Source organism: Meles meles, chromosome 2 (genome assembly GCF_922984935.1).
Source record: "Meles meles chromosome 2, mMelMel3.1 paternal haplotype, whole genome shotgun sequence".
NCBI lineage: Eukaryota > Metazoa > Chordata > Mammalia > Carnivora > Mustelidae > Meles > Meles meles.
Window position 1 is genome coordinate 152,319,325 of NC_060067.1, and position 14,310 is coordinate 152,333,634.

General features: G+C 47.7%; 1 protein-coding gene across 2 annotated transcripts in view; it reads left to right on the forward strand.

Annotated features, from left to right (window-relative positions):
* Positions 1-14,310, forward strand: part of EPHX2 (epoxide hydrolase 2) — a 60,309-nt gene that overhangs the window by 32,127 nt on the left and 13,872 nt on the right. For both annotated transcript variants that reach the window (XM_045991446.1, XM_045991437.1), the window contains 2 exons: positions 567-652; positions 4,074-4,185. In XM_045991446.1, the coding sequence (XP_045847402.1) occupies positions 567-652; positions 4,074-4,185 (198 nt within the window). The remainder of the gene's footprint in view (positions 1-566; positions 653-4,073; positions 4,186-14,310) is intronic.

The following is a 14,310-nucleotide window of genomic DNA, read 5'->3' on the forward strand; positions in this document are numbered from 1 at the left end:
CAGCCCAGTGCCTGTGACATAGTAGGGCCACTACAAAAGGGAGCTGTTGTCATTCATTGTTGGCAGCAGCATTAGAAAGGAGGCTGCAGGTAGAGAGGGAGGGGTTAAAGATGCCTTAGAGGTGTCACTGGTTAGTTAAGGGAGGGAAGATCCCAAAAGAGTGGAGAGTAGAATCATTATCACTCAATGAAAGACGGACATGGAACACAAGGAGGTGAGTCATACCAACTTTAAGACAAAAAGTGGAAAAAGAGGTGAAATGAATTTCGATTTGAGGGAAGGTAGAGAAGAAGAGGGAATTTGGAGTCTGAGGCCTTAGGCTTCTGAGAAAATAGAAAAGATGAATCATCTGTAGAGTCTCTGTGGGGCCCGTATGTGTGGGAAGGGAGGCTTGAAGAGGGTGGACATTGTAGTGTAGGTTGATGGAGGAGGAGGAGTCCTAGGAAGTGAACAAAAGGTTTGCCGACTGAGGGTTTGGGCCTACAGGGAGCACAAAACCTCAGGGCTCTCAAAATCCCATCTTGGAAGCCTGCCCACATTCATCTCCCATCTCTGTCCTTCTCTAGGGCATCCCTCAAGCAGTGTTCATTGGCCATGACTGGGGAGGCATGCTGGTGTGGAACATGGCTCTCTTCTACCCTGAGAGAGTGAGGTAATTAGGCCTGAGGCACCAAGAATTTGGATTTGAATTCCTATTAGTATTCTTCCTCAGGTTTTAAACTCCAGTAAACTTCTTGAAAACATACAGGTTATCTGGGAAGGCAACAAACACCTAGCTTCTCAGTGCCTGGTGACCCATTAATAAGGAGAGCTTAAGGAGCCAATGTCTTAGGAAGCAAGGCCTGTCCCAGGTACTGGTATTGGGACAGCTAACTCAGGGCCTGGGTCGCCAGTGGAAATGCAGGAGAATGGTGGTAGACTTCGTGGGGAGCGGGTGAGGCAGCAGGGGTGGTGGGGTCATAGAATGGAGTGCCAGAAGAAACTTCGGTCCTGGGCTGGGAGTCAGGAAACATGGCTTTCAATTTTGCCCTGAACTGGCTTTGTAACATATCACTTCATTCATTAGGCCTTGGTTTCCTCAACCACAGAGCAGTAATGGTAACTCCTTTCAACTGTATGGCCTGCAAAATGCTATGTCAGATTAGGATGGCATTTTGTGACTGCCGTGATATCATTCCTAATCATTCTTAGCATGGCATCAGGGCTCTGGCAGCAGCTTTCAGACCCAGAGAGGCAGGTGGTCTTCGTGGCTGGCAACTGTGGTGGAAGCCTGCATCACCTCCCATTTCAGCCTGGGATCTTAGCAAATTAAATAAATACCATGCTTCCCAGCCACCAAACTAATCCAGTTACTTTTTACCTGGTGGCATTTATAAGAGCAGAAACACTGGGGATCTTGGTTCAGCCCAGCATCAGTTCACAGAATGATATCAGAGCCCAAAAAGACTCAAATACCTCCCAAAATATTTAAAAGTTTTTAAAACTTTTTTTAAAAGTTGTTGCACTCTTGTGTGTCTGATCTCTTTAGCTTCTCTCTCTGTCCTCTCTTTCATTCAGAGTTGACATAAGAGCCCAGCTCTTAGGAATCAGGTCACTAGAAAGTTACTGTACAGACTGTATTAGATGCTTCTTGAAGGAGCAAAGGGAAGTAGAGCAACACGCTTATGATCTCTACTTTGAAGGAAGTGAAATACCTTCTTGGTTTTTTATGAAACCTTGTCTCTGTCTCTCCCGTGAGAATCTGAGAATATTTAACATGAGCCCAGTGAAGTTGTACCCAGGGTAACATTAGGTCTGAGACACGCAAGTGTGGGGTGCATTCCTGTTCCTCTTCTCATTGTTCTGTTTCTGTCCCTTCTGCCATTGGTTTGGTAGTAGTTGCTCCTTCTCCATCTGCACTCATCAAAACGACCCTGTTACTGCCTTCCTGGGGGACAGAAGGAAGCCAAGACTCTCTTCCAGGGCTGTCTGTGGTGGGACACAGCATCTCTCGCCTGGGCAAAGCTGATTCTAAGAATATTGTTGACGTTGATCTTCACCTTTCTGGCCAGAAAATGAATGAAGGGGGGGGGGGGGGGAAGCCCACCTTTAATGTGGACTATTTCTTTAAATCCTTGGTTTTGGCATTCTACTGAGATTAACTGCAGGGACCTATTTAATGTAAGGGTCTACTCACGTGTTTGGCCAAGAATACCTTTTTTATATCCTTTCTTCGACAGTCATCTAGAGATTCTGTTTCCAAAAAGAGGCTGTGGTTTAGGATTTTCCAATCTTAATGCTGTTGGCAGCAGCATTTATATGCTAACATCTCTATATGCTAACATGTGATAATTTTCTTATACATGGAATAAACTATGTCAAGGCAATCGAAAAGAAAACTGTAGTCTGCTCAGAATATTTAGAAAAAGCTAGAATTTCTTGAGTTGTGATTTAAGTAATGCTTAGAATAGGTTCATTCTGGTAACATGAGAAACCTTTAGGTATTGGTATAACTTACTTTATAGCCTAATTTGCACTGTCTAATGGTGGCTACTGAACATTTGAAATGTGGTTGGTTCAAACTGAGATGACTATAAGTGGGAAAATACCTTCCAGATTTCAAAGAGTTAACACCAAAAAAAAGTGAAATATCTTATTAATACTTGTTGAATTGATTACTTGTTCAAATTATTAATATTTTAGAAATACCATGTCAAATATTAAATTATTCAAGTAACATTAGACTTTAGTATTAATTAACATGTAATTGATATTAAATACTCTTCTAGATTTCATCTCACATGTTTCTTTTTATGTGTTTTAATTGACTAATGGAAAATTTAAGTGATATGTGTGGCTTACATTATGCTTCTGTTGGTTGGCACTGGTTAAATCTCAGCACTTCTTTCCCTGATGATTTCATTTGTCCTTGTTATCCCATCCCTCCTAGTTTATGTCTCCCCTGGACATTCTCTTCTCCCCATAATTATCTCTTGGGAAGGAGTTTCGCTAGGATCAGAGTGGGCATGGGATCCCTTACTGATGAGCAAGGCTAACCATGGTCCTGGTTGACTTCTGTCATCCCTGCCCCCTCTCAGATATACCCTTCTTTCGTTTTCCTCTCACTGCCATTCTCTTGCTCTTGGGTGACTAATGCAGCAGTGTGCTGGCCCTCTCCCTGCTTCTGGTGTCCCTCTCTGCCTCCATGTCATGTATCACTGCTTGATACATCACTTCCTGATTGCAACTTCAGTCTGCTTCTCCCTTCTTCTCAGAAGCCCTCATGGTTTTCTTGGTTGTCTGGTAGCATCTAATCCAGACTCGGGGCCCTTCATGTCCAGGCTCCCACTTGCCTCACTGGCTTTATTTCATAAGATGCCCCATTAAACACTTGACCTCTGGCCATATAGATTCTTTGTGCAAACTTAGCTGCAAGCTTTGCCCCCTTCTAGAATTTCTTGTACTACCCCATGATGTTTCCCTTACAGTATAATTTCCACTTCACTCTACTCTTCCACCCCTAAAAGCCAAGTTCTCTCTTTTCCATGAGATCTTCCATGATATCCAAATCTAGAAAATCTTGGTCTCCTTGAACTCCCATGGTACTTAGGCTATTCTGAATGGCTCATATCACAGTCTGTCTTGTAATATAGTCACGGGCATATTTGTCTAACTTTTTAAAATTATAATAAGCTCTTCAAGTATTGATTTTTTATCTTCTTTCCCCTAGAATATAGCATGGAATCAATTCAACACAGAGTTAAGTGAGGGAAGGAAGGAAGGAAAGAAGGAAGGAAGGAAGGAAGGAGTGAATGCATTTTTAGAAACTATAATCTAATGAAGGTTGATCTACTGCACATAATGTATATGTTTGTGTCTATGTGCCTTTGTCTCAGACAAGAAGGTGAGAAATGCTACAGTTTATTGTGAAAAAACCACTGGGCTAGGAGTCAAGAAATCAGAGTGTTGACCCCCTTCTCGCACACGGCTGGTGTGAGACCTTGTGCACATCCCCTTCCTGCTCTGAGCTTCCTTTATGATTCTTACAGACTGTCTTCTTACAGGGTCTGTGTCTTGGTGTCTTTTTTCCACAGGGCAGTGGCCAGTTTGAATACTCCTTTCATACCAGCAAATCCCAATGTGTCCCCAATGGAGAGAATCAAAGCCAATCCTGTTTTTGATTACCAGCTCTACTTCCAAGAACCAGTAAGTTTGGGACCCTGAGCACAACAATCCCAGCAAGGTTTCTGTTCTTCTTTCCCCTTTGTCTTTCCTTCTCCCTATTGACTTGATTTTCTCCATGCCCTTTAATTTTCCGTGGCATTAGTCAGAGATCTTACACATGGGCTCAGGTGAAAGGCACTCCATAGCTCAGCTGGTCCTTCCCAGGTGACGAACGGTTTCTGTGTGTGCATATTTGGGGTGGTGAGGGGAAGGGAGTGGGGGTGATGGTGCGGTGCATTCTCCTGTTTCTCCAAAATTGTAGAGTGGGAGGCCGAGTGCTGGTTTGGAGCTGTTCTCCCTCAGTTCTGTGGCTGAGAGGCTGGTGAAGCCCACCTCTGGTTGGGGACAGCTCCTGGACTCTTGCTGGAGACCTGGTCCCTCACTTGCTGAGGAGTGGTTTGTGATTACAGGAGCACCAGAGCCTAAACACCCTATTCCAGGTCCCATGTGTGCTTTGAGATATGTGGGAGATTTCTGGGTATCACCTCATGGGACACAAAGCCCAAGGTGCCCCTCAAAGATTCCCCCTGGACCTTGGGTTGACACCGTGATGGGGTGTCATTGTCATCTTCAGGGGGATTTGCTGAGAGCAGCACTGGGGTAAGCATCATCTGGCCTCATTGGGGGAGGACACCTGCCACTCATTCACTCGTGGACTCTGGACCCTAATACCCAGCTACATCTGCATAATTCCAGAAAGGATAAGAGATGCTTCCTTCACACACCTAAGAGAGAAGGATGAATTGAGTTAATAAAGAACACAAGAGCATCCCCCCACTTCTCTCACCCAGACCGTGCCCTTGCTGCTCACAGGAGGTACCATCCCCAGCGAGGGCCACAACCATCCCAGTTATAATTTAGGAAGTAACTGTTCTCTAAGAATGATTTCATGGGCGCCTGGGTGGCTCTGTCGGTTGTCTGACTCATGATTTTGGCTCAGGTCACGATCTTAGGGTTGTGAGATTGAGCCCCAGTTCAGGATCCATGCTCAGAGTGGAGTCTCCTTGAAATTCTGCCTCTTCCTCTGCTCCTCCCCCACTCTCTCAAATAAATAAATCTCTGGGTGCTTGGGCAGCTCAGTCGGTTAAGTGTCTGCCTTCAGCTCAGTTATGATCCCAGGGTCCCTGCTCAGCAGGGAGTCTGCTCCCTCTGCCCCTCCCCCCACCTGGCTCCTGCTCTCTCTCCCCATTTCTGTCTCTCAAAAATAAATAAATAAAAATTAAAATATAAAGAAGTAAATCTTAAAAAACAGCACACACATACACACAAAGAACAATTTTAATTGATAAGATGGTGCCTTCGAAGAGAAACATTTTTTAAAAGATCTCATTTATTTATTTATTTATTTAAGAGAGATAGAGAGATCACCAGGGGAGGGGTAGAGGGAGAGGGACAAGCAGACTCCATGCTGAGCACAGAGTCCGACACAGGGCTGGATCGCACAACCCTGAGATCATGACCTGAGCCATAACCAAGAGTTGAATGCATAACTGACCGAGTCACACAGGCGCCCCTGGAAGAGGAACTTTTTGATGCAGCAAGACTCACTCAGTAAGACACCAGAAGCCCCCAGCAATGTCATGCACCGTGTAACACATCCTTCACTGAGGCCAGCCCCTACTGTGCCCAGAGTGTGGGAAGTGGTGAGCTCCCTCCGGCTTGAACTGAATCACATGTCTTTAATTAGTTCAAAGTCATCTTGAGCTTGAAGGATGGATTAGGTGGTGTGTTAGTCACCTGGGGCTGCTGTAACAAAGTACCATAGACTGGTGGGCATAAATAATAGAATTTATTGTCTCATTGTTCTGGAAGCCAGAAGTCTGAGATCCGAGTGGCTGCATAGTTAGTTTCTTCTGAAGTCTCTCTCCTTGGTTTGTAGATGGCCCCCCTCTTGGGGTGTCCTCCCAAGGCATTTCCTCTGTGTCTGTGTGTTCCTGTGCTCAAATTTCCTGTCCTTACAAGGACACCGGTCCTAGTGGACGAGGGCCTACCCAAAGACCTCATATTAATTACCTCTTTAAAGGTAGGATTTCTTAGGAATTGGGAGGACACATGGTTCAGCCTATAAGAGATGGGTAAGGGGAAAAGGAACATTGCCCCTGGTGAGAGAAATGGGAAGACGGGGACAGGACAGTGAGGGGAAAAGGGTGGGGACTATGAGAAGCACCCTCTTTGGAAGGCTAGGACAAGCAAGAAAGGAAGGAGGTAAGTGTCCCTGTGGCTTGGACACTAAGCTCTGGGCCTGTAGTTGATGTCAAAAGTAGTCGAGTAGAATCCTTGTAGGTTCACTGCCTGGTCAAAGATGGCCCTGTGAAAATTCTTCCAGCTGGACTGGAAGTCAGAATCCCAATGTCAGGTGTGACGTACTGTCTGCCACCCTTTCCCAGGTGCTTGCTTCACCCCTTCTCACACTGGAGAAGCCTCTGGTGGTGGGGAGAGAAACAAAGTCTTGGTGCCAACTGTCTTGGTGATAGCTGCCTTGGCCTTTGAGAACTGGGAAGGGAACAGGGGCCCATCCAAAACTGGGAAGCTGGTGTCTGGATTCCTTTTACTTCTTATCTGGCCCTTTCTCAATCTCTGCCTCTGCTTGGCCCCCACCCACCAAAAGCCCAAACCCCACTACCACCCTCTATGTGCCCAGAGTACACCCTTCCAGAGGAATCCCCCCATAGACACTTCCATCACCAGCACGCCATGCTTCATAGTGACTTGTCACCCTCTTCCCTCTGCGCTCACCCAGCCCCCATGCCCCAGGTATGGGCAACAGGCCCTCCATGCTCAGGCCCCAGCTGCCAGGCTGCACCGTGTGGGGGATGCGGAGGGCAAGGGAGGGCTCGCGCTTTCACGCCCGCTCCTTTCTCTTCCAACCTTTTTTCCTTTTTCCTTCTCATCCCTTCTCATCCGTTTGGAGTCAACATTCGTAAGAAGACTCCTGTCTACTGCAGAACAGAGGTGCCCCCTGATGGGGCTGATGGGTTGAGCATGACAGTGTCAGAAATATCAAGAAAAGACTCAGTATCCGTGAATTCATCCAGCACATGCTTCTGCTCTTGCGGTGTTTGCCAGTGTCAGAGCTGAGGAGCGACGTCTGAGGGTTGGAACAGTTCTCGGAGAAGCAGGCCGGTAACACGTCCCTGGAGAGGCAGGCAGCCACACAGGACCTTCATGCATACTCTGGGAGCTCATAAGAAAACACAGTTCATTCTTTTTTTTTTTTTTAATTTTATTTATTCACTTGACAGAGATCACAAGTAGGCAGAGAGGCGGGCAGAGAGACGGGGAAGCAGGCTCCCTGTGGAGAAGAAAGCCCCATGTGGGGCTCGATCCCAGGACCCTGGGATCATGACCTGAGCAGAAGGCAGAGGCTTTAACCCACTGAGCCACTCAGGCGCCCCAACACAGTTCATTCTTACCAGACAAGAGATGTTTGAACCAGCCCTCGAAAGACCGATAGGATCCGTGTGGGTGGCTCGGGGAGGGAAGGGCATTCCAGCCTGAGGGGACAAAGGGCTGAAAAAGCAGACAGAACTTGCTTTAATGCAGGCAAGTTATTTATCTTCCATAAATACCATGGGACATAGGAGAGCTCCTAACAAAATACTCAGTGATCCGTACGGTGGGTTTCAGAAGGTCTGGAACATCATGAAATTGCCTGCACCATGCACTGTGTGCACGCATTTTCCCAGGGCAGGAATTCCTTCTTCATTTCCTTCAGAACCGTTAAGTGTTCAGTACAAGCTAGGAGCAGCTGGAGCCGAAGGGCAGGACCTCAAAGAGCTTTACTTAATGTGGGTTGTGTCTCTTGGTCTCTACCATACTAGATTCTGAAATTTTAAAATATTATTTCACTTAAAAATAATAATATGCCCAAGTTGATGTAAATAACACATTTTTAAAAAATAATATCTTCCTTTAAAATTTAGTGAGGGGGGAGCGCCTGGGTGGCTCAGTCGGTTAAGTGTCCCGCTCAGGTCGTGATCTCAGGGTGGTGAGATGGAGCCCCATGTCGGGCTCTGCGCTGAGCGTGGACCCTACTAGTGATTTTCTTTCTCCCTCTCCCGCTCTCCCAGGCATATTCTCTCTCTCTCCCCCACCCCTCAATAAGTAAGTAAATAAATATGAAATGAAATGAAATAGGAAAATAAAATAAAAGCCACAGGCTCAAAATGGCATCACTCAGGTGAAGGCCCCAAGTCAGTAAACCAACACTCAGTGCCCAAGCTGAGTGCAGTTTCAGCCCCCCACAAACGTAACCTGTAAGCGGTCAACATGGGGATTTCCTGGTCGGCACGAGGAGATCACTGAGGGGCCCCCTCTGTTCCTCCTATGGGCGATCTTGCCTAGAACAAGGGCTTCTCTGCCAATCATTCCCAGCTTAGCACTCTGCCTTTAAAAACCTTGCCTTTTCTGTAACCCTCGGAGCGCCCTCTACTGGCCAGACAGGGTGCTGTCCGACTCAAGAACCGATTAATAAAACCAAATAGATGTTCAAAACATAGTTGGTTGAACTTTCGTTATATAACAACACACATAAAATTTATCATCTGAACCGTTTCTAAGAGTACAGTTCAGTGGCATTAAGTACATTCGCTTTACTGTACAGCCGTCACCCCCATCCATCCCCAGAATGTTTTCATCATGCGGATCCCCAGCTGTGCCCAGTGAACACAGACTACCCCTTCCCTCTTTCCTCCAGCCCCCGGCATCTAGCGTGCCACTTGCCATCTCTGGGTCTGACTACACCAGGTACCTCCTCGAAGTGGAGTCACCCAGGATTTGTCTTTCTGGGTCTGGATTATTTCACTATATACAACATTCTATGGCTGTTCCATGTTGTAGCATGTGTCTAAACTCCCTTTTTAGGACTCAGTGATGTTCCATTGTACGTGTGGACCACGTTTCTTTTATCCATTCATCCTTCCTTGGACACTTGGCTTGTAGCTACTACTGTTTTGTTTTGTTTTTTAAGATTTATTTATTTATTTGGCAAAGAGAGAGTGAGCACAAGCAGGGGCAGCAGGTAGAGGGAGGAGGAGAAGCAGGCTCCCCACTGAGCAGGGAGCCCGTGCAGGACTCTATCCCAGGACCCCGGAATCATGACCTGAGCTGAAGGCAGACTTAATGACTGAGCCACCCAGGCACCCTGCACCTGTTACTTTTTGTGAGCATGGTAAGCCAAGTTCTGTTCACAGGTGCACTTTGGTGTCCTCCTGTCTTTCAGCTGAGCTGAAAGAGACAGCGCCTCTGGGGGGGTTCACTCACTGGTCCAAGACCAGGTACTGATTGGGTTTGACCTAGCTTTGACTTCAAAACCTATGTGCCGCCCCCTAAGCCAGCCACACTGTGGGGGGTGGGAGTGGGGGGGCAGTTTGGACTTTGTGGTGTGTGCCCTGCTCATCCAAACAGCTGAAGAAGGAGCAAACCCAGATAAGCTCAAAAGCCGGATAGACAAAAGTGACCTCAGGGGAAACTGCTTATTAGCTGGCCCTAGCAGGATGACTTTTTTTTGGTTTCAAAGGTTATTATAGTCATTGTAGAAAAATCAGTAACCCTATTGTTATGTTGTAGCTGCTGGATTTAAAACCTGCAGGAAGGGTTGGGAGAATGGTTTTGTTCTTAAGAACAAAGCCTCTTGGTAGAGAAATGTTAAATATTCAAATGAGCAAAGACTTGGTGGGGGATGTGGATTTGGGGCCAAGTCCACCGCTGAGGCTGGTCTGGATGGGCGCAGGGCTGGGTCTCATGGGGAAACCGTGCATAGGGGTCCTGCCAGCATGTCTGCTTCCCACTCATCAACAGGGCAAGTCCCTTCTGACCTCGGGCACTCAAAAGGGTGGTCTAGTTGGATGGTTTTCAAATAGTAACAGCTTCAAACTGAAGCTGAATCCAGGTCAGGAAACACAGCATAAGGTGGAGAGCACATGTTTCATTCAGGGCTGGGTGCTAGAACCCCCTCCCACCTCCCTCCTGCCTCCCAAACTCATCCCCACCACTCCCCAGCCAGGAGGAGGCACCGTGATCACACAAGGTCAGGGTGGATAGTGGCCTGTGACTGTCCCTCCCACCTCTCCTTTACATTTGCTGAGCCGGACAGGGTGTGGCTTAGGTAAACCCCAAGTTTAGATTCTGTTCCTCTAGCTCTTTGAACTTTGAGCCAATGTGTTCACTGTCTCGTCCTGCAAATTTGCCAAGTCTGGTGGAAACTAAAATTAAAAGGTGTGTGTGTGTTCTAGGCAAAGAGATGACAGGCTTTGCATTTGTATAGTAGGAAAGAGGAGGAGGCAGCTCTGGGCTACAAAGACAAGTAGAATTGGCTGGGTAATTTGTCGGACAAGTTCCCTGTTTTAATTCTTAAGATTCTTCACGTCCTTGCTTAGCCTCGGGAGATTTCATAGCCCCTCCGCCCCAGAAATCAGAGCATAGTTAGTGCACTCCCTCCTCCCGTGGCCCACACCTGTCCCTTTTCACTCCTCCTCGGTAGTATGTGTGTATTGTTACTTCTTGGGAGAAGGGTGTGCGGCGTGTACCTGTGTGTGTGGCATGGGTGTCTGGAACTGTACAGCAAGCTATCGGCTGTATATACCAGGGCAAGCCAGAGCCCACTTTTAAGTAATTAACCAGCTGAGAAAGGAGATAACAGAGAAAATGTGGCCAAAGGAAATTACAGGTAGCAGTCAAGAAGAGACAGTTTTACCAGTGGAAGGGCCCCCCACCCCAGCCTGCACAAAGGATTTTCTTCCTTCTCCCTCACGGTGTTCCGAGTCTCCCTTAATCCCCAGAACACCCTAGTAATGCATCCCCCCGCCCCCCATCAGGCACCAGACTACGGGACAGCTGGTGACTTGTTACTGCCTGTATTTTGTAGATGATTTATACTTGGTGCTTTAAAAAAAAAGTACTCACTTGTATGAGATAGAACGTTGGCTCCCCCTTCACTCATCTAGAAGTAGGTACTATGAATAGTTCTGTGAGTATTTCCCAGACGGTTTTTTATAAGATGCTTTTAAGTGTGGCAGGGACGGGTGTATGTATGTGCATATGGGCGGACAAGTAATTTTTATAGAACTGGAGTCGTGCTGCCTTTCCATTTACTAGAGCTTGGACAGATTTTCTCTCCAGTATGTACAGATTTACCTCACCCGTTGTAGTGGCCGCTCAGTGCCCCAGAATATAGGTGGCCCATCAGTTATTGAGCCAGTCCTCTCCCGAGGACATTATTCTGGTGGTCTGTCCCAGTGGAACAGTACCTTTTAAAAGACAGCCCTGCTGTGTGCTTCCTTTCTCAGCCAGCCTTCCCTCCCGTGGTCTGAGTGTCTATGCTGCAGAGGCAGGAACCCTTCTCATTTTATTTGTGTTTTCTTACATGCGTAATGTTACGTTCTAGTAAAAAGAACCAAATACTAAGGGGTTTGAAGTCGAGTTCTCGTCTCCAGCTTGGGTATTTATAACACCCGACTTTGAAGGAGGTTACACTCCCGCCCGAGAGTCTCCATCTGTAAGGTGGCCTCCCCAGCTCAGCGCTGTGGGAGAGCAGAGGACCCCCCACCCCCGGAGGGAGGTGGCGTCAGAGACCCTCAGGTCTCCTTAGGGACCTCCCGTGGGACCTAACTCATCTCTCTCTCTCTTTCTCTCTCTCTCTTTCTCCCCCTCCCTCCCTGCCTCCCTCGTGTGTGCATGCCTGGCTGAACACTGGAAAGTAATCAACCATTTTCTCTTTTTGCCCAGATTTTGGATAACATTTTCCACTTCCAGGGACAGCCCTCCCCTCCTCCCCCACCCCACCCCCAGCCGTGGTTTCTGGCCTATCTTGAGAAAACTCTGCCCCAGAGTTTCAGAGGAATCTGAGTATTTATGATCAAGATAGACAGAACATGAAGCAGCATTGCTGTCCCCAAGCCCCTGAGGGGAAGGATACTTCCTTCTTCTCTTCCAGACGCATCTTCTAGGGTTGGCCGGAGGGGGACAGAGGTGGCCCGAGCGCCTGCTTTGATGGACCTGCTGTTTGGTTAGGTGGCTGTCTCCACGGTCTTAGAAATGAAACCATAGACCCAGTTAAGTGCCTCTTCTGAGGCAGACCTGTTGTACATCTTGGAAGGAGCAAACTGGGAGATGAGTGAGGAGAAATCCCATTGCGTAGGAACGTGGTGGGAGGATGCCTCTAGGAAGAGGTCTGAGTTCGAGAAGGTGGCTGCTGTGCCCTCCCAGCTGGGGAACCTCCCTGGCAGGTGAGGTGACTGACGGTTCCTCCCCTGTCCAGACTCTGGGTGAAAAGTGTACACAAAACTTGGTCTTCTGGATGGTCTCAGATGGTCTTAGTTTTGGTCTTGGATGCCACATTTCTGGGTTTCCTCAGTGAGTGAAATGTGTGCCTGGGGAGGAAGCTGGGCTGGGGGACATGTGCCGAGATTCGGGAGCCAGATCCCACACCCTGTGCCCAGCACACCCGACAGCCTCCTGGTGGTGGGGAGGGAGGCAGGTGCACGGCCCCCCTGAACCCGGAGGCTAGGTAGGCCCTAGTCCCTTTCCCTCCTCACCTACCCTCCAAATCAAGGAGACTTCCTGAAGTGGTATATTATTTTTCTAGGGCTGCTGCAACAAATTACCACATACTTTGTGGCTTGAAACAACAGAAATTTAGGCCCTCAAGTTCTGAAGGCTAAAGTCCAAAATCGCGGTGTTAGCAGATTTGGTTTCTCCTGGGGGTTCTGAGGGGGAATCCGTTCCGTGCCCCTCTCCTAGCTTCTGGTGGCACCGGAAACCCTTGGCCCTCCTTGATGTGTAACTCGTCACTCATCCGAGATCCTAATGGATCCAGCCACAGAGACTCCATCGCCATACAAGGTCACATTCACAGCTGCTGGGCATTAGATCCTTGGACGTGCCTTTTTGGGGACCACTCTTCAACCCACTACAGTGCAGTGTGATAGCGCTGGGGTAGGAATGAAAATAGATCTCACCAGAAGCTCCATTTCCTTCATTGGTTCCTCTTCAGATCAGTTTTAAGGGTCAGATTGAGGAGTGTGACAAGAGCCGCACAGATTTGTTTAGTCAGCAGTTGGAAATAGGTCTGAGGAGTAAGGGCAAAGTGCAGGGTACTAATCTAGAAAGCAAGGAGAAGAGAATTAGAAGTTTCCTCACAGCTATGAGCTTCTGTGGTTTCAGGTTTAAAATAGAGGGAGGGAGGAGGCAGAGGTGGTTAGTTGGAAAGGCCAAGAAATTCTGGTGAATTCTCCCAGGTGGTTTTCCTTATACTTCTAGTCATTCACTCTATTAAGTCCTTCTTACACAGCCTCTGAGTACTCTGGAGACAAAGCTCCAGGATTCATGGAATTCCAAAGCCTTTGTTCTAGGGGCTTCTTTTTGAACCCAGAGCTGTCTTCAGTTTGCCTGCCCCAGTGAGAGCTTTGGGTCCTAAGACAGCAGATTCCATCATTTGTCTCTCTTCCATAGGTTACTGCCCACCTCCAACTTGATCCAGCTGGGGCTGACTTACCTTGTCTGGTGACTGTGAGCTCATGGTGGGGGGGGGGGGCGTGGAGGCAGAAAAATAAAAGCCACAATCATTAGAAGACACTTCCACCAAAGTCTTCCTCTCCTCTTCCAGTCTCCCTTTTTCCCCTCTTCCCTTTCTCCTTCCCACCACCTGGGTGTCCGCTATTACCATGCTGTGGCCATGAGAACAAGAACAGGAATAAGATACACTGTGTGTCCATAAGAAACTCACAGGCTGGTGAGGGTACCAGATCCCAGAATAGACATTTCAGTTGCAGTCCAGTAATTTTAACAATAGGGATCCTAATAAACCAGTAGTTACCACTTACTGGCTTTTCTCCCACATGTCAGTTATTGTAAGAAACAGGCATTATCATTCTTGTGGAATCCTTGCAAAACTCCCATTTCATAAATGAGGAAATTGAGGCTTGCCCAGTTGAGTATCAGGAAAGGGGCTTGTAGCCTTGTTGGCTGGATTCCAGAGCCCGTCTCCTAAGGGCTCCACTTGGGAGCACAGAGGGAGGAGCCCCTTCCCGCTGGGGCAGACGGGAATCTTGTCATTGGTCTGCGGGACTTAAAAATACGGTATCACCTTTGAAAACTTAGAGTCGGGTG